Source organism: Eutrema salsugineum, unplaced genomic scaffold (assembly GCF_000478725.1).
Source record: "Eutrema salsugineum unplaced genomic scaffold, Eutsalg1_0 scaffold_5, whole genome shotgun sequence".
NCBI classification, from domain to species: domain Eukaryota; kingdom Viridiplantae; phylum Streptophyta; class Magnoliopsida; order Brassicales; family Brassicaceae; genus Eutrema; species Eutrema salsugineum.
The window spans coordinates 10,442,390-10,462,941 of record NW_006256612.1 but is presented as its reverse complement, the minus strand read 5'-3'; the positions used below and the strand labels follow the sequence as shown (position 1 = coordinate 10,462,941).

At 34.8% G+C, this 20,552-nt stretch overlaps 3 protein-coding genes across 4 annotated transcripts; all 3 read right to left on the bottom strand.

Annotated features, from left to right (window-relative positions):
- Positions 1–3,528: 3,528 nt before the first annotated feature.
- On the bottom strand, positions 3,529–5,972 carry LOC18993408 (putative Myb family transcription factor At1g14600). Of its 2 annotated transcripts, none has more exons than XM_024152707.1 (6): positions 5,592–5,972; positions 5,328–5,404; positions 5,131–5,170; positions 4,660–4,786; positions 4,343–4,469; positions 3,529–3,881 (listed from the first exon to the last, which is right to left on the bottom strand). In XM_024152707.1, exons 1-6 carry the CDS (start codon positions 5,734–5,736, stop codon positions 3,663–3,665), a joined length of 735 nt encoding a protein of 244 aa, XP_024008475.1. In that variant the 5' UTR covers positions 5,737–5,972; the 3' UTR covers positions 3,529–3,662. The 2 variants fall into 2 exon arrangements, with proteins under 2 accessions (XP_024008475.1, XP_006416996.1); XM_006416933.2 differs by having other exon boundaries at positions 4,343–4,466.
- A 4,874-nt stretch (positions 5,973–10,846) lies between these two features.
- Positions 10,847–17,002, bottom strand: LOC18993407 (valine--tRNA ligase, mitochondrial 1). The gene is made up of 21 exons (XM_006416932.2): positions 16,854–17,002; positions 16,674–16,739; positions 16,130–16,192; positions 15,826–16,004; positions 15,659–15,731; positions 15,411–15,476; positions 15,246–15,329; positions 15,023–15,100; positions 14,848–14,931; positions 14,606–14,685; positions 14,384–14,441; positions 14,009–14,311; positions 13,747–13,917; positions 13,406–13,605; positions 12,928–13,330; positions 12,526–12,777; positions 11,936–12,436; positions 11,751–11,857; positions 11,574–11,673; positions 11,337–11,485; positions 10,847–11,248 (listed from the first exon to the last, which is right to left on the bottom strand). The coding sequence occupies exons 1-21, from the start codon at positions 16,983–16,985 to the stop codon at positions 11,065–11,067; spliced, it is 3,333 nt and encodes a 1,110-aa protein (XP_006416995.1). The 5' UTR covers positions 16,986–17,002; the 3' UTR covers positions 10,847–11,064.
- Positions 17,003–17,180: 178 nt separating this feature from the next.
- Positions 17,181–19,154, bottom strand: LOC18993406 (39S ribosomal protein L46, mitochondrial). Its single transcript, XM_006416931.2, has 6 exons — positions 18,847–19,154; positions 18,513–18,578; positions 18,077–18,151; positions 17,853–17,982; positions 17,632–17,757; positions 17,181–17,543 (listed from the first exon to the last, which is right to left on the bottom strand). Exons 1-6 carry the CDS (start codon positions 19,002–19,004, stop codon positions 17,400–17,402), a joined length of 699 nt encoding a protein of 232 aa, XP_006416994.1. The 5' UTR covers positions 19,005–19,154; the 3' UTR covers positions 17,181–17,399.
- Between the last annotated feature and the right edge of the window lie 1,398 nt (positions 19,155–20,552).

The following is a 20,552-nucleotide window of genomic DNA, read 5'->3' as shown; positions in this document are numbered from 1 at the left end:
AGACCAAAACATAGACAAATTCTCAAAAGTATATATAACCATAAAATTTATAGTGGCAACAAAATTTTATGTAATAAAGAGGATATCTATCGTTGGTTAGGAAAACAATAATCATTGCACAATAGTCACATACTTGATATAATCATGATGTGCTATTATAATGATTTTTACTATTCCACACAGATAAGCGAATTTTCTAATGTAAGCTATAAAATTCAATGAAAGGGAAGTCACAATTATATACGTTTATGTACGAAGAGAGATGAATGTTGAATTAGGATATACTGTTGATTCTAGGCCGTTAAATTTAATTTTGATGGGGACAAGACAACCCTTGTGGATATGACAGTGTTAGATATATAGATACATGTCGATACATACACCAGCATGGCAATTGGCAAATTATATAAAATGTGAATAGATTTTAGAAAAAGGCATTACAAGACAAACACTCGTGACATAGCCAGCTATCCTTCGTAAATTAATATGATGACAAGTGAAATGAAATTAGCGAATAACAAAAACGTAAATGTACAATAAATTTGGAAAAAATAATAGTACTACTAAAGAAAAACACACACGCACACTAAAAAAAGCTGCTACTACCCTCTCAACTCTTTACTGCCCTATGCAATGATATGACAATAAATGTGACAGGCCAAAAAAGTCCCAAGTTTTTTTGGTTTGTCTGTCCAATAAAATGGATATCAAAATCCAAGAACGATAAATTGACATCTTCTTTAATCAATCGTTTTTTTTTTACTTTTTATTTTTTAGTAATACCAACGACTATTTTATTTTTAACCACGATTAGTATTTTAAATATACAAGAATATTATTGATTACCTGATATAGATTTCCAACTAAAAAGTGATAAATATTTTATTAAAACATTAAATAGGTATTGATTTCAAGGGCCAGTTGCGAACTTTGAGATAACTTCTTTCACAGATGGAGTAGTATTTTTGTCTTTTATATTAACAAAAAAAGTTGAACAGAAAAAAACATTTGGCGAACTCACACACATCCGAAAAAGCCTGTTGAGTCGGGAACTATAGCATAAACTAAACTAAGAACAGCTATTGAACTTTACTACTATAATTTCAGCTATTTGTAAATTAGTTGAAACTTTACAAGTCAACAACGTTACACCATGTTATGATGTTCAACCTAAAAACCCGCGTTATGGAGTCTAAACACTAGACGACTCGTCGGAGAAGCAGATATCCTGCTTCTATACCGAGAATCCAACGAATCCAAGCTCTCTCCGGCATTGTCACCAACGCCGAGGAAGTCTCTGGTCATATTCTGCTTATCAACGTTTTAAAAGAATTCATCAAATCTTGAAGACTACTCTCGTTGTCCCCATAGATCGTTGCCGCATCCAAACGACCAAAGCTTCCTAGGATTGACGTCGTTTAACCTATTTTAGCAAGTTTCTGAAATGTGAGGGGTAAAATTGGTATTTTGCATTGATGACCTGAAGAGAGAAGGCCCTGACTGAGCTACCTTCGCCGCCGGAGTTGATTCTGTCCGCCGAGGACGAAGATCGAGTGTAGTAACTGTGTTGAAAAGGTCAACACTTGCGAGGATGGGCGTATCAGTGTCATGATCTTGTCGATGAATGAAAATTGAAAACTAGGGTTTATATATTCGTCAAATTAACAAGGGCCTATTTATTTATTGAAACAAAAGGTAGACCAATACAAGGTAGGTGGAAAAAGTTTCACTAAAGAGAGAGAATTATTGTCCAACGAATATATTGAATTTCTATCTACTTATTACTACAAAGATCCTTGACTTTGATTAAATGCAACTCGAGGATGTATTGAATGAACTATCTTTTTTTTGTTTTGTCACTACGTATCGAATATACATAGCTTTAAATAGTTTTTGTATTTTTATAACCATATATTAATTAATTTCTACTCCAGTCGATCCATTTATCTGCCCCTTTCTATCTTATGTGTATACTCACACACATGCAGAATATTCCGATTTAATCAGATTCCGACAATTTTAGCGTAATGAATAGTCAAATATACACATACGAAAACTAAATTTATTACACATATATATAGGCGATGTATTGAAGGGAAAGTTTACGTTTGGTTACCTTTGGTTAGAGCATCTAATATGAATGAGTATATAAATTAGAGCAGTAATGATCCCAGTGAGGTCTCAGAAATGCACGTGAGGGGAGGGCACGCACGTGGGCTCTGGACAAAGATACACTTACTCTTCTTCACTTCTATTTTGATGTTTTTCTTTTGTCTCAGCTTCCATGGAAGGTCATGTCCTATTCTTTGAAGCTGTAGATTCTGTGCTCTTTAAATCTCTTCGTTGCATACTTCACAAGTTCACATATGAATCTGTTTGACGCCAGCTCGTCATTTATTATCGTCTTTAGAAATAAAGCTATCACTTCCGCATCAGAATCTGTGGTTTTTGCAAGAAGATAATTAAATAGATTTAAAAAATGAGTTAATTAGTGATAGATTTTTGACAGTTTGTAGTACTCAATTGAGAATGGATGAAAGATTCGAATTTACAATCTGTGTGTTTCACTAATTAATGATAGTTAGAAAGATTTTGTTTTAACAAACAAAAAAAAATAGAAAAGAGTTAGTTATATGAGTTAATATTTAATAGGGCAAAAAACGAGAGAGAACTTTTAATTAGATATATCTTCTCCTTCTGTAAGTTTACATTTATCTTCTCATTATCTTATATGTGGACTTCACTTTTAGTCTATTGTTGATTCTCTAAACTATGATTTGAAATCAAAGCTGTAATATTTTCTAGCATTTAAATTGAAAACCCTTTTTCAAAAAAAAAAAAAAAAAAAAAAAAAAAAGAGAGAGAGAGAGAACGAGGGAGATGGAGAAAAATAGAACTCCAAGATACAGATATATAGTGAGTGTATGTAAATCGGAGCCTGATTACAGCCAACAACATTTTAATGGAAATTGGAAAATTAATGGATTCTAAAAGTATACGCAAATGTATTCATTTACGTTGATTCTCTATTTTAATATATTAGCTCTACACACCTATAGAACTGGGCTAAATTAGGCTCGATTGACAATTTCTATTTGTTTTCTAGTTATTTTTGGGAAAATTCCCGTCATCTTTTTCTATTGAATTGCAAAAGGAAATAAAAGACTACAAAAGGCCCAGCCCAGTAGAGTTTTAGTCAGCCCACCATATTTGAACCACTAATTGACTGCAATTAATTTCAAACCACACAGTTTCGCTATTTTAATAAACTGCATATTTTTGTTTTCACATAAACATCTTATTATTTTGTTTAACGGCAAATTTTCGAAAACCGCAGCCAAGAAAATAATCAGGTAATTTTATTCAGATATGAGCAGAGAATCTCAATTTTACTATCTCCAAAAAACATTAATTTTTCATTATTCATTTAAAGAAGAATAAACTTTGTGTCCTTCGAGTGCTTCATTTTAAAACTAGTTTTGGCTCGAAAGAACATTCCAAATTTTCATAAAAAAAAAATAAATCTGAATTGACCATGATATTGTAGACAAAAAATCATCACGACCGCAAAAGAAATTTAGAAACCTAACTATAAGATTACAATTTTTCAGAATGTTTTCGAACAAATCTGAATGTTCACTGCACTAAAATTATACAAAACCTCAGCTACCGAGTAGAGAAAAAGAGAGACTAAGATTAAGATCAATCTTAGAAGAAGCAAAACAATCTCTGAAGATGAATGGAGCTGAAGACGATGAGAATGCTTCGCTGGTTTCACTGAGTGATGATGACGCATTGCTTCTCCAACGTTGTTGATAATTATGAGGATGATTCAATGACAAAGACAGCGATAGTTCTTCTTCCTCTTCTTCTTTGTGTCCCTAATATGTTCGAAAGACATAAATTCTTAGTTTCTGATTTTCTGAAGAAGTTGACTCATTTGCATTATTACTTTATTAGTCCATATATTCGATACTGTCGACGAAAACATAAATCTTGGTAAATCAATGTACGAATGTTCTTTATAAATTAACGAAAGAAATTAAAATATCTTAAATATTGTCTAGTATAGTATTATCCAAAACAGTGAAATAGCCTTATCTATATCCTCCTTTAATTATTAGTGATCTTACTACAGATTATTCAACTATATTCAAATATATATGATATATCTAAATGTTTTTTCAGTACTCAGCCCCGTGTCTACCCTAGTGTTGACCCATTACAATGTTAAATGGTTTAGTGAGTGTTTATCTGAGTCTTAAATATACTATTATACTACTGATGTAACTCTTCGGAACGGCTATATATTTTCCGATATATTAAAATTGAATATTAAAACCTCGAGAAAGTGATGAGACTGGAATTTGATGGACTCGCCATTGCCTGCAAATGTCTTCGTTCTCTCCATGTTCATGATGTTAAGAAAGTCATCGTCATCATTATAAGTCGCTGAAGTCTGCTCTCTTCTCCCCAAACCAAAAAAAGAAAAGAAAAGAAAACAAGCATATATGTAAATTTGACAATTCATATTCAAACAAAACTGTATGATAGCATACCTATTTTCTGGAATAAAATTAAAAGGATTGTCAGAAACAAATTAATATTCCCTTTCCATTTCTGCCAAAAGTAAAAATGAAAAAACTTAAATAAACTTACCTAAAGTTAAAAGAGTGAAAACCCAAAAGACAATCATTCCTTGCGTGTACAGACAAGTTGTCATGAAGATGATCTTCTTCATTGTCTTGTCTTCTTCTTCTCCTTGAAGATGATGAAGAACTCTCTTCTGTCCCCCAAAAATATTTAATTAATTAATGACCAGAAATGATGAATATTCTCTTTACCCTTTTGTATTTCTTTTCATAATTAATAAAAGAAGCACCTATTTACCTGTAAGGCTATACCCAAATTTGTTGTTCCTTGTTTTAATAAATATTCACTAACATTTATATATTTATGAATTATGACAATGGTCTAGTGAGACTTATTCTTTTGTAATTTATGCAGTATTGTTTTGATGTGTATAGTTGGAATCTGAAAATAATCATACGGCCTAATCTTGAAATTAGGACGTTATAAAGTGTAATTTCTTGTCTTCTTTTTAACCAAAGCATATGCTAAACTCATTACCTGGTCTCCCAAAAAGTGTGGGTTTGGATCCTCTATACATCTACAGTATGATATAAAAAACAAAAAAAAGGTCAGAAATATATATTCAAATTACTGGAAATTAAGGTGAGAAAGCACTGTGATGTTGAATAAGCAGTAGATAACAATCAATATTAGAGTAAAAAAAAAGAAATGAAAGTTTTTTCATTTTGTTTGACCTGGAGATGGCTCTTGACGTGTGAAATGGTTAGTCCCTTCATATCCATTATCTTAAGAACTAGTTTTGGAGTTGCTTCTGTTTCATTCAAAACCAAGAAATATTAAACATTTAAATCTTGAAAATGACAATGGTGAACATGAATAATTAATTAAATATTTCGAACAGGATACCGAATCTTATAAATTAAACGTAAAAGAACCGAACTTTAAGATGTTTCGAAGAAAAAAAAATAGCAAAAAAGTAAATGGTTGAAAAGACTGACTGTATTCACCACCGAGCAAATCAACAGCGTGAACGAAGCTCCGGTGAAGCTCCGGCGTCCATCTCAGGCGGGGCACCGGAGACCTTACGTACGGTCTAACTCCACCAATATTACCTCCGTCGCTGCTCCTTCCACACCTACCCATTTTAATATGAGCCAACGAAAACCCTAATCCTTTTGATTTGGATTTATCTGAACTTTTTTGTTCTTTCTTGAAACAACAAGACGAAGCAGAAGAAGAAAGATGGTGACGAAGCTAAGAGGGATTGTGATTTTGTGAGTGAGGGTTAAGGATTAGAAAGGACGAAGCTTTTCTGTTTTTATAAAAGATAAAGGTTTCTTTTTTCTTTCTATTCCCCTTCTGTCTCTTTTTAGAAGAACTCGTGCTTATATGTTTGGTATTTGTGTTTGTATGTGAATATGTATATATGTGTGTGTGTGTGTGGGGTGTGTGTAAGAAGAAGGCTAAAGAAAAATCAAAATTTTAGACATTGTGATATGATATTTATTTTTGACCAATAGAAAGAAATAAAGATGAGATATTTATTTTTATAATTAGTAACCAGCTGGAATGTTTTTATACTTTTATATAGTTTGAGGTGACATATGTTTTTGACCTAACAGAATAGAATACATTCAACACAAATTTATCATCCATTTGACTTTGCATGCATTAGTAGAAAAATAGCTTTACAAGAATCTTTTTGAGGTTTGGTTGGTATCCATGCCATAATCCATGGACCACTCCCTTTGGAGAAATGTTGATTTGCAAATGCTATAAAGAATTCATATAAATTACTAAACTTATATATATATATAATATGAAAGTTATATACTTTGAAACTAGTCCACACCTTAATCAGTGAACCTTTCTAGTTAATCGATATTGTGAGAAATGAAGACTAAATTCATTGTTGAATAAACAAACAAAAAAAGACTACATTCAATCAAACGGGCCAATATGTTACACTAGAACATTGAATTTTTTTTTTACCGAAAAGTAATGAGATTAAATTCTTATTTTTGTTCCTCACAAATTTTGATTGTTAACTACGTACTTTGTCAATATTTTACTGTCCACTAAATTTGATAATATCTGTTTTGTTCGTCCAATCCTAATAGTCGCTTACAAGAATTACCTTATTGGGATTTGGGATTTACCCAAATGAAGAAGTTTCCTCTAGGTGGCAAGCTTTTTTCATCATAGACCAAATTAAACTAAATAAAAATAGAAAAATGAAAATAGCCCAACTGCTAAGCTTTGACCTTAGGATCATCATTCCTTTTTCAAGTTTCCAATTTATTAATTTTTATCAATTTTGGTATGGGGTGTCGTGTTATTTAATATATACTTTCTGATAATTGCAGAGTTATAAAGGTCAGTGTTTCAAAAAAAAAAAGTTATAGAGGTCTCTTATATTAATAGCTTTTGTACGTATTTGAAGTTTTAGACCAAGCTTTTGACTTCATTCCCCTAATTTCTTTTTTTTACGTCCATTTCCAATCAATTCCCTTTCCTTTTTTTCTACTTTAAACTAGTTGTGTACGCAATTAAAATAGAATGTAATTGTATTCATTTCACATGCCCCTATGCTTCTGCCTCTTTCCACTTTGTCATCTTACTTTTTTTCTGATTTCTTGCAGCATATTGAAAACAAATCAAAATCATTCCCCTATGTAGTATAGCCCATTAAAACTACAGAAAAATTACTGGTTACGAATTCTTGATTTTTTCCTAAAACATTTCTCTGCAAAGTTCAAATTCATATTTTCTAAATTTTAATAACACTATATTGGCTAAACTAATATCACAAAAGAATCAATTTATTTACTCACAGATAGTCCATCGTAATGCATTCAACCATAATTGACGAATATCTAACCTTTCAGAAATCTGAAATAATCTGCATTCTATAAAGTTTGGACTAGGTAATATTTTTCACAATCTGAAACCAACGATCCATCCTGGTCTTAGCCATTAGGGTAAGTGACCCGGTCACATTTCCCAATTTAACTTAGTTCTTTTTACTCGCAATATGATTCAGATACCACATTGTTATAGATAAGTTAGATTAATATTTAAATTCAAAAATAAAAAATATAGAAGAAGAAGACGAAGAAAAGAACGTAGGAGGTTGCTTAAAGTAGGAAGGTGGGACGTAAATGTCGTCGATGACGAAATGGCCAAATGGGTATGTAAGTAGTACACAGCTACACATAGTCATCATCTTGACCATACATAACCCCAGTTTTGTTTTGATCGCTTAATTTTTTGTTTTCTTTTACATTATAATATATCATTTTCTTTTTGGGTATGGTTTTTAAAAATGATTATTGTCGTTTCGGTTGAAATAGTACACAACTATTTCAAAAATATTTTTTTTATCGTTAATCACCTTATTCAAAATATGTTATAACTTATTGTATACCGTTTACATATGTACCATTCATATTTGTTTTTAACTGTGTATCATTCAGATGCTTGTAATTCAACAAAACCACAAATGCAAGAATTTCAACAAAACCAACTAAAATGAGAAAGCTGCATGTATAAAACTCTTAAAAATCAAACCAAGCCGTAATAGTAAAATCAATTGGAGGTTACGTACAAAGTGGACCGTCATGATAAAGACTTATAACACATAAAAATACGCTATGGTTTTATTCACTTTGTATCTAAAAGTTTGTCAAAGTGTCGCATACGTATTTAATATATACACATGTGCAATATGCTCTGCATATATATATATGCCAAAAACCATTTTTATAGTTTAGAAAATCTAAGCAGATGGTGTGAAATTAAATGTTGAATTAAAGAGTTAAATCAATAAATCAACCGCATATATCTTTTATCAGACGAGCTTCGGATTGTAAAAGCCTTAAAGTTTCCCCTGAAGAATAACGAGGTTAGATTCCAACGTATTCAAAATGTAGACTTCACCCGGAATAGGACAGATCCTACCCCAACAATGTTGAATGAAAGAGTTAATCAATCAAATACAAGAATATTCAGTTTGGATTATGTTTTGTGGATTTCTCTCCCTTTTTTTCCTTAAAAACGGGCCTAAATCTCTCCTTTTATTGTATAATGAAAACCATTTAGCTCAAATCAAAATGGGATTATCAGTTATGTTCCTGATTGTTTAAGTTTTTTACTGATTGAACTTACCTAAAGCAATTTATCACATACAAAGTTGGTAGGACGAATTTGATTCGGTGGCCTGTCGCGACATTAGTTTTGCTTTCTGAAATATTTATATGAAAATGAAAATGAAAACATTCAATGAATTCCCAAATAGATCCAAAGGGAATTTAATGTGAAATTGACTCCAGGTCCATGATTCATGCTTACTACAATCCAACATTCAATTAGTTTCTTCGACTGATATATATTTGTGTGTGTTGATATGTATATACATACAGCTTAAAAATATAGGGTAGTTGAGAAAAAAAATTCGGATTATCATAACGGCTAAATTTCTATTTTGATCCAGAAAATTCTCACCGAACCATTTTATTGGATTTAATTTGACCATTATTAGTATTATTGTATTAGCATTATTTTCTTCCCCTAACACTTTAACTGATTTCAATCATCACACATGCACGAACAATATAAATTCTAAAATATGATAAAGTGTAATCAACCGAGAGAGATAAACACCTAGAGAGGGTTGTTTAAAAGTGTGATTGGAAAACACCAAAAATAACTTTTTTCTTAAACGATTATTTGTATAACTTTATGCCAGAGAATATGTTATTACCAATCAATTTTGTCTATATACAATGATATAAATGTGGTCATGTGGAAATATATTTAGGGTAGTGAATGTATATAATTAATTAGTGGGAAAAAAGAACCAAACAACCCTTGACTTTTTCGTTCCTTAAAACATTGGATGTATGTCTGCTGTATGTTTTTCTTTTCTTTCAAAGATCCTCCTGATATTGTTTAAATCCACCTGCTAGTACTAAACAGTAAACAGTTAGATGAGTTTGTATTTATGTAAACAATTGATTCAACACTTAAAAGAATGCAAGGAGAATTTTTGAACATGCATTAGAGCTTCCTGTCCAAATATATCAAATTATGAGTTATAACTCAAAAAAGGGAAATCATAACATGTTGAAATTAATTTTAAAGAGAAACTTTAGGTTTTTAGAGGCAGCACACATGGTTGTAATCATAGCAGTAGAGACAGTTGAAGAAATAACACACGTTTGATTGTGTAGATTGTAATATGGCAGGTGAGAAGAAGAAGGAGAGGGACATAAAAAGGAATAATTCTCCCTTTACAGGCTTTGTATATGTCCTCTTATCCACCAATCCATAATTGCAATTTTGCGGAATCTTCTATACAATATCTAAATGCAGAGTATTCAGGGCCGGTCTAGTTTTTATGCAGCCCTGCACAAAACTTAAAATGAGAGTACGTATTAAACTTAATATACCTATAAGACAAAACGAACCATAAGTTTTCAATTAATCTAGAATCTAATTAATAAAGGGTATGAGAGTACCCTTAATATACATACATATATAAGCCAATTTGGAGTCTCGACCAGCCTAGTAATAACCTTTTACCTAACAAATGATCTCATTAAAGAGAAAATCAGACACTTACCTAATGTTCGAGAGAAAAGCAGTAATAAGGTATAATGGGCATTTAGGAAATATGTAAAGACTTATCAGAATGAGCATCATTACATCAAAGAATGAATCCGAGACCAGATGTTAGATAACACTTTGAGGAAATGAAAAGGCTGCGGCAAAGTAATCGTGGGTCCAGTAGTATTTTTTTCAAGTTATTCGAAAAATTAGATACAATATTTGAGGAATAGAAAGCAAAAGGAAGATATTCTATGATGGAGAAGGAATAATAAGGCAATTGGATACTTGGCTTACAAAATGTGGATAAGATATTAGAAAATCCCATATAGCGAAAAGTTTCGAGATTGTCTCGTTGATTGCAACAAATTTGTAAGACATTTGTTTTATCGATTCGGTCTGGTCCGAACTAAAACCGAAATTAACTTTTTAACTGGTTTGCTTTTTCAATTTCCGGTTTTGTGATTTAATGGTGGGTTTCTCTTGAAATCGAACGAACCATCTTCAGCATAGAGCTTTAGTTCCTCCTGGTAAACTTGTATACTTCTTTAGCAAATATGCAACCAATTTATGATCCTTAGAATTGTGTCAGCTTGTGGTCAAGGCCGGTGAACAATGAAAATGCTTATTTGCATATTTGAATACGTTGATTAACATCTCTCACTAACGCACTAAGCTCAATGTAATAATACAGAACGAATTCATTCCAAGTGGTTAAGCTGAAACAAATGATGATCTTTAGAATAATCTGTCCAGAACAATATCAAAATATAGTCAAAACTCGAAACCAGATCCCAATAACGATAACTGTAAGACGATGTATGCTTTTCGTTTCTCAGAACAGAAACTGTGACTTCGTGTTTCTCACTTCTTCTGCTCCACTTGTTGATTTCCTGTCTCTGCAACGAGACGAGCGCTTTCCTTCTCAAAGAAATCGAATTCTTGGAGAATTTTAGCAAGCTTTGTCGCGTTGTCTTCTCTTACGTTTGCAGGGACCTTGTCGTCGTACCCAGACACACTCATCATCTTCAGCAACTTTTCCTTTTGTCTGATGAAACAAGAAATCAAATGTCAAAACAGGATTTTACTTTTCAAACATTTTGTTTTGATTCAATTATATGGGTTTAGAGGCTTACTTGTTGAGCTCGTCAATCTTGTTTCTGATCTTTTCTTTTTCAGCTTCTGTGTTAATGGCTCTGTCCACTTTGAGATATACCTTCAGGTTTTCGTTCACCGTCTCAACTGCAGATCCAGGTGGGGCTGCGTGTTCTCCCTTTAACAGAACCTATATACCAAAGCCCCAAAGAAACTGAGAAAAGAAAAAACGAAACAATAGTGAAAACCATGAGAAAGAAACCAAACATAGAATTTACCTCTAAGGATGATAGATTAGCAAGGGTTCTGATCTCCAACTCGTGAGATTTTACAACTTCAGATGTTAAGTTGTTTTCACACAGAGCAAAGGCAGGTAACCTGAGAAAAACGAAAGATGGTTATAAAATGTCTCATTAAGTGTTCCTTAAATGGGGCTTTAATTAATTACTCAAAACCTTTCATTTTTCTGTTTCTCCAGCAACTCTGCTCGGAGTGCCCTTAGGCATTTCACACTCGCTAGAACGGTTTCCATTTCGGTCTCTGCTTTTCCATTTGTCCAATTCTGGGCTCACGACATCAGAAGAAAAAGAGTTAGAAAACCAAAACAACTATGACAAGTCACAAAGAAAATCTTACTAACCTCTACAGCTGATGGGTAGTCACATATCATGATAGATGCCTTTCTTTCAGAGTTTTTGGGTGAAGGCAGCCGTTGCCATAACTCTTCAGTAACAAAGGGCATAAACGGGTGAAGCAGTCTCAAACCAGTCTCCAGAGATACCCAGAGAGCATGCTGTGCATGAGCCCTCTCTGAAGCAAACTCCGGGTTGTCACCAGCAAAATAAGGCTTGATTGCTTCAATGTACACATCACAGAACTGATATTGCCACCATGCATATACTGTGTTGGCTGCATCCGAGAACTCAAATGCATTCAGTGACTCCACTGTCTTTGATATTGCCTTGTTTAATACAGAGAGAATCCATTGGCAGCTGAATGGCATGGTTTCAGGGCTTAGAGTCAACGGAGGGGTATAATCATCGCCAAGCCTCATCATCGCAAATCTGACGGCGTTCCACAGTTTATTACACCATTGACGGTAACCAACAACTCGGAGGATGTCCAGGTTTATTTTATCAGACTAGAAAAGAAACAAGAGTAAAGCAATTCTTAGTTTACAAGATCACAAATCGAAGAAGCAAATTAGAGGTCGTGTACAATGGATAGTACCTGAGCAGTGTAAGAGATAAGCGCAAATCGAAGAGCGTCAGTGCCACATTCAGGGATACCATTTGGAAAGTCCTTCACTTGTCCGTCTTTGGCAACACCCAGTTCTTTTGGATCCAGGTTACCCTCTTCTAATCTTTTATGAAGACCCTCAAGAGTTACCCCGTTTATTACTTCAAGCGGATCGATGACATTTCCAAGAGACTTTGACATCTTACGCCCATGTGCATCACGTATCATAGGATGCAAGTAAACCTATTAGAAAAGACAACAAATATGTCACAAGATAAGACTTGGCATCGAAAAGGATTTTGCTAAGGAGGGTGGTGTGATCCCTGTTTAAGTCTTCTTATTTTAATGCATGTATTTAATTTATTCGGGGCTATTCTTAGAATTTACACGTACCTTGCTGAATGGAACGTCACCACCTAGTTTCATTCCCATCATAACCATACGAGCAACCCAAAAAAAGAGAATATCATGTCCAGTTTCCAGGACAGATGTCGGATAGAAGGCTTTGAAGTCGACAGTTTCATCAGGCCATCCGAGACCAGATAATGGAAAGAGCCCAGAAGAAAACCACGTGTCAAGTACATCATGATCTTGTGTGAGTTCAAACTTCTTCCCAGAAAATTTTTGAGCAGCCTCTTTTCGAGCTTCTTCCTCCGTTCGAGCAACAACCCAATGGTCATTGTACGCACCAATCTCCTTGAGCTGATCTTCCTCGAGAGTAGCATACCATGCTGGTATCCTGTGGCCCCACCAAAGCTGTCTTGATATACACCAGTCACGTATGTTCTCTAGCCATCTGTTAAGGTCCATTGTGATTGTTAATAGATGGGTAATGATAGAACCATAGAGTGAATGATAAGTGAAAAAAAACCTTCTCCATTCTGCTGTGTACTGTTTTGGTATAAACTCGAGCTTCTTGTTTTCATCAGTGATAGCAACATCGAGAGCCTCTTTTCCAATCAAACCACAATTGACGTACCATTGAGGCTTAATCATAGGCTCAATAACATCATTGGTTCTTTGGCTGAGTCCAAGCCTCATTTCATTGTTTTTGGCATCTCTGTAAAGCCCCTGTAATATATATTGACTAAACAGTTAAAGGAAAGATCTTAAAGACACTTACAACCAACTACCTATGGTGTAACAATACCTTATCAAACCAACAATCAATCAGGTTGCCATGATATGTTAAACGAAGAAATAAAGAATTACCTGCTTTTTCAGGGCTTCAAGAACTGCCTCACGTGCTGCAAAGCGTGGCATCCCTGTGAAGTCAGGCCCGCCATTTGTATTGATTTTTCCATCATCAGTGAATATGTTTATAAATTCAAGATTGTGACGCTTTCCGACTTCACAATCATTGGGGTCATGGGCAGGAGTAATCTACAAAAGAAAAATAAAGCAACTTTGAAGCCAGAATATCAACTAATAGGGGCAGAAATATGCATCCAAATAAATAAGAGCGAGTATGTACCTTAACACAACCAGTACCAAAATTTGGATCAACAAGTATTCCATCACAAATAATTGGTAACTTCCGTCCATTAAATGGGTGTATAGCAAATTTCCCATGAAGATGCTTGTATCTTGCATCATCAGGATGAATAGCAATGGCAGTATCCCCAAGCATTGTTTCCACCCTTGTAGTGGCAACAACAACCTCGCCCAAGCCTCCTTCCAGAGGGTAAGCAAATGAAGTAAGAAGACCAAATTCTACCGTCTTCTCATAGCCAGGAACTTTTAGCGGCGTTCTTTCTTTGATATCGATATGGTCAACCTACAGATATAGACACATTCCAAATAAAAAGGATGCCGTCCTATAATCACAGTCTAACAGTTGCTAACTTACCTCAACATCAGATATGGCTGTTTTCAAAACACAATCCCAATTTACAAGCCGAACATCCCTGCACAAGTCATGGTATACCTTTCAGTTAAAAGTGCTTTCTTTCGACCGGGTAACTGAAAAACTAATAGTACTATTCCTTTTTTGTATATTCCTGTTTCCCTGGATTTTTACAAAGGAAATTCTATAGCTTGCGTCAAAGAACAAAGTCAGACTTAAACATACCTGTAGATAAGCCCTTCCTTGTATAACCGTACAAAGGCCTCAGTGACGGCTTTTGATCTTTGCTCGTCCATTGTAAAACACTACAAAATACAGGCAGAAACGACATCTGTCAGATAGCCCTCGGAAACAATTGACGATAAATGGTTCATTTACATATAAGTCCACCTAGTGGCGAAATAAATTAAACATTGCCAATTTTCCAATAACATTTGTACAAAATAGGTCAAATCACTGAATTTCACCTCACGAGACCAATCAAGAGAAGCTCCTAGACGCCGTAGTTGTGTTAGAATTGTGCCACCATGTTGGTTCTTCCATTTCCACACCTTTTCCCATGATCATAAGCAACCACAAAAAATATTTTAAACAATGAAAAATGGATATTGATTCATGAACGTATCTTTATTTTCAACTCACTTCATTTACGAATTCTTCACGGCCAACGTCATGCCTAGTCATTCCTCTTTCACGCATGAGCTTTTTCTCAACCACAACCTAGATACATTCAATCAAATAATATGAACAATGTGCAAAAACTAAATATTCTACAAGCATGCCAATATAAGGTTCACTTTACAGGCTGAATTTATAGTAATATGGGACATGAGATAGGGAGAATTCAATGATGTTAATGGCGAACCTGAGTAGCTATACCAGCATGGTCCATCCCGGGCACCCACAGAGCATTATACCCAGACATTCTCTTCCAACGAATAATTGTATCCTGCATCAACAAATGTCAAGCCGCTGATCATCAGGAGGAAAAAATAGACAGCAATAACACCAAACGATGTGCTAATGAAACCTCAATTGCAGTTGTTAGGGCATGGCCAATATGCAAGGCTCCAGTCACATTTGGAGGAGGAAGAACCTGCCGAATCAATAATAGGATTAAAGAAACCCTTTTAAAAAATCAGACTTGTATCAATAATTTCATTTGCTCAAGATTTCCTCAACTGAAATTCTTTAGGACAGTTTAAGTATTCGAGAAGACAATAAAAAGATGGTCTAATCCAGAACAAACATGAATTCAAGAAATGAATAAGGCCTTACAATAACAAAGGGTGGCTTAGAACTCCCAGCATCCGCTTTAAAAAGGTCAGATTTCTCCCACCAGGCATACCATCTGACCCAATCAAATTATAATACAGAGATTATCTAGAGGATTTTTTTTTTTGGTGGGATGAATGAACAGCACAATCGAAGCTCTACACACTTACGATTTCTCAACGGCAGCAGGACTGTATTGTTTAGCCATCTGTGAAGAAAGCCTTTTCCTCTCACCAAGAGGAGTTTCAGGGTCCACAAAATCCGCAGGATTCTCTTCTGATGCATCCCGTTTGGAACTCTTCTTTGTGCTCTTTTTACTGGCACTGGTTCCATCTTTCGCCTGTTGTGCCTACACGAGAAGCACACCATGAACAATTTTTCTTGTTCAATGGAGAATTAAGGAAGTGACTTGCACGCATACATACATATCCCGCAGGAACCTGAGATGCATAATTGGAGTTTCTCAGAGATTACCTTCAGTTCTGCCAGCTTCGCTTTCTCCAGAGCTTTCTGCTTCTTCAACTCCTTTTCTCTAGCCTATAATTACAATCAAATTTCAAATTGATATTGTATTGGAATACAGGCTAATTGAAGTCCTACACAATATAATGAAACTGATGAGATTAACCAAAAACCGAAATAATATTTACTTAGCTAACTCTCACCACAGAACAAAATGAAATGTAAGGTGTTGTATATAAAAGTATACAATTCCACAACGGTACCGAAAGAAACATAAACTATGAATATAAACATTTGTGGGAACTACTCAAACTATTAGTATAGAACACTTCCTGATCCTGATATAGTGAAGACGGTTGCACTAACTGTCCTAAGTCAAGAAAACAACAAATTCTATCTATCAACGATCTCATCAGTTTTTTCGAAAGAGCAAGCCATAATTCAACCACATTCGTCTATGAGATTCTAAACGTTGAAACTGTAAAAATCAAAAGCTGTACTGACACAAAAGAAATTGATTCGAATTGGAAAAAGCAAAATTAATCAGAAGACAAACCTTCTCATCCTTCTTCTTCTTCCGCTCAAGTTCCTCCTCTGTAAGGATCTTCTTCTCTGCTTCAGACTGTGAATTCAGAAAACAAACGTTCGATTCTCAGACTCATAACAAACGGCAGAACAAATTCGAAATCCGGTGATAATCCCAGCATGAACAATCAATCCGAAATTGCTATCGTACCATTGTTCTGGAACCGTGAAACGAACGTAAGAGTAGACTCGGAAGCGATGACGATAAGAAGCTGGCCTGAGAATGAGATGCTGAACAAGATACAAATAACGGCTTGGCTCTTCTGAGTAAGAGCAATGACATAGACAGAAACGAAACTAGCTAGGGCTTATTGCATTGCTTTTTTTCTATAATTGACGATGACGATATCCAAAAAAAAAATAATAATAATCTAACATCTTCAATCTTGGCCCAGTGGGCTAGGAACTACAATTGATTTCTTTCTTTTGTTGACTAATTGTAATTTGATTTGTAACAAAAATGAGATTGAAACTGATGTAGCGTAAATAAATGTGATTTCTTCTCAAGATCCACTCTTTCTTGTGATGTGCATCCGAGAGATGTATAAAAAAGCCAAACTACATTGAACTACTTCTGATCAACTGTCAACAACAACAAAAAAATCCTTCACAAAAATCCAGAGACATGGTTTGGTCTGGTTATTAGAGTGATGATGAAGAAGAGATTCAAATAGGAGTTTTGTGGTGTGAGTGTGACTCAGCTAATGATCATCTTGTTGAAGAACTCAGCTTGCTCAGGGAAAATTTCCAAAAGCTCATCTTTAGTTACCCACACAAAATCCTCGCAGTTACTTATGTTGTATTTCGATGCTGCAACTACACTGCACTTGAAGAAGAACCTCTACACAACAAGAAAAAAAAGAACACGTCAAGTTCAACAATTCGATGAGACCTAATTTAAAAAGGCTTTTTTTCGTTGTTGTTGTTACCTTGAAAGATGGCAAATCTGGTGTTTCTTCTGTAGGTTGTATAACCATGTGAGCCATTGGAGCATTTCCGACGAAGTATGTGTGAGTGAGGTCTCCTAAGACTGACTCCAAAGCAGATTCCGCGCACTGCAGAAGAAAACGGATTTACATAACAGTTATAGGCAAGGGAACGAAATTGATGATGTTTTTATGGATTGAAATAGAGGCACTAAATCATTCACCTTGCGAAGAGTTGGCTCAGAATCGTAGACTTTTTCTGGGAAATGCCAGACGGGTTTGTCGCTAGTTGCTCCAAATGGCTTGCCGAAGATGAGAAGATACAGCTTTTTGTCAAGAGCTCTATATAATGACCTATAATTGCCAGCAGTTTCCAAGAGTAAATCATCGATTATATCAGGGAAAGAGAACACTAGCCCATATCACTTTAAAGGTACAAACAACTTACTTCCTATCGTTTTTCTTGTCAGCCTCTGTAATTCTAGGAGCAGGTACATAGTCCATCTGGTATTCACCCTTGGCTCTGCATTCATGGAAGATTCAGTATTCACTTAAATCAATTTTAAACTGGGCTAAAAATAGTCACAGAACCTTCACTATATATATATCTATGAGCACATAACAGTTCTAAACTTTCACTGCAGTCAAGTTAGTGCTGCTCAGGTTACTCAATAACCGTGACTCACGGAGCTGCAAGAAGAAAAAACCCGAATCTACAATTCTTTGTTATTGTCAGAAAGAAGATGACATAGAGTTGAGTGAACAATAAACTGTTGAGTGTTGAGCAGATTTATGCTTTAGACACATCATATCAGACAAGATTGACAAAAGCAGAAACTTGATACAATCTCTAGATTACAGAATAAGGAATGGTAAGAAATTACCTGTTCTTAGCTATGTCCAGGAACTCATCCGGGTATCTACGACGAAACTGCTGTTGCCAATTGAATCTGCAATGGAGGAACCATATCAAGACAAAATGTTAACGTTTTCTCATTCCATAAGATCAAAATCAGCTAATCCACTCTCATTTATCTGGAAACAGGTGACCCTTATCCAAATTTCACTGCTCACGTACTCAAATCCTATCCAATTCCACCACATACAAAAAAGAAGCATACTTTGAATCACATCACTATACCATTTTCTCCATTTTTTTCTCGCTTTCTCGTCATTACTGAACAAAAGTAAAACAGTGACAGAAGGAGAGGGGCTTACTTGAACTCCTGAAAAGTGTAAACAGCAGGATCCGGTTTGGGTATCACAACGCGCAATCTCTCAAAAAGCACCGAAGCTACGAGCTTATCGGAGCTCGTACAAAACCCTCGTCTGCTCTCTAAGAGAGACCCAGCTAGAAGCCGCAAAGATGATCGCATTTCTCAATCTCAACGCAGAAACCAGTAGAACAAAAAAAAAGGAATCGACTTTTGCTAGAGAGAGATAGAACGTTTGCGCTTGAACAAAAAAAAGAATCGACTATGGCCAGAGAGGGAGCCAACGCCGCCGTTTGAGGGTTTTTCCCTGTTTTTTTGTTTCTTTTCAAGATTAACAGTTTGACACCTCAATGTAACTAGACTGAACCGGAACCCGGTTTATTCTAATACATCTGGTTTACACAACAAGTGAACCAGAAAAAAAAAAGGTACGTTTTGAGCTGGGCATTGGGTATTAGATTCGGTTCGGTCCGGCTTTCAATATCTCGGGTTTCGGATAGTTGGTGTGTAGATAATCAGGCATCCAAAAAAGACCGAGACAGACACAAGATATAAAGCTACCATCATTCACATTCTACAAAACATTCGTCATCAAAATTGGATATTCAGGTTTGTAAAACGAGTTCAATACTGTTTCGTTGGCCTGTGAACTGCAGACGTAAAATATATATTTCAAAACGTCTGTATTTGGGCCTTCAAATATTTCACATGGGATGCCTAGCTACCAAACATGAACTATTTGATTCCTCATTAATAATTGAATATGTGTGTGGGGAAAAAATGTTATCAGTTAAATATTATTATGAAAAATATTCTCTCTACCCATTCTTGTAAAAATTAAGCATTTGTGTTTTTGGTTAAAGTGTGACCTGAACTTTAAGCAATGGGTCCAGTTAATAGCAACAGACAAAATCTCCAAACCGAGGCCATACCTGAGCTTCAATCTTCACCGTTTGATTCACCATGATTACCGATCTTGAACCGTCCGATGAACAACCGTACAAACACACATGCAAAAGACAAATATAGCACATCTTCGATAAAGACAAAAGTTCTCTTAATTTGTATTTGTTTATGGATGTATAATTTACAAGAGGACATCAGGTAGGTGACACGTAGAAATTTATCCGCGATGGCTCCTTTGGCTGATCCTAGAAATTGATTTTTTCGCTTGAATATTTTTTTTATCGCAATCACAGGTAGTTTTATATAGCAGTAGTTTGAAAGATTTGGAAAAGTAGAATGAGTTTCAGACAAACACACAAAAAAAAAAAAAAATTCAAATCATCCATAATTACATACTAGTTTAGTAGTTTTAGTGGATGTTATTGTTTTCAACTAATTATTGTACCCTTTTGTTTCTACGTGTCCTATATTTGTATCATAATGCAAAAAAAAAATCCTTGGTTAAAATCTACCCCCACCAAAAGGTTTCTGTTTAAACAGTACATATATTGGTATATAATCTCAGGATTCTGCAACATAAGATTTTGAAAAATCTACTCGGACCCATTAAAATAATAAAAGAGGTTTATATCATGGATCAATCATATCGTTTGGAATTGTATATACTAGATATTGAATATCGTGCTGGTAGTATTTTCAATGCAACGTATGAAAGGGAAACTGGTTCGCGTTTTACAAATCTAACTATTTCTGAAACATATTCAACATATAGATAGTAGACGAGTGTCAATGCATGGTTTTAAA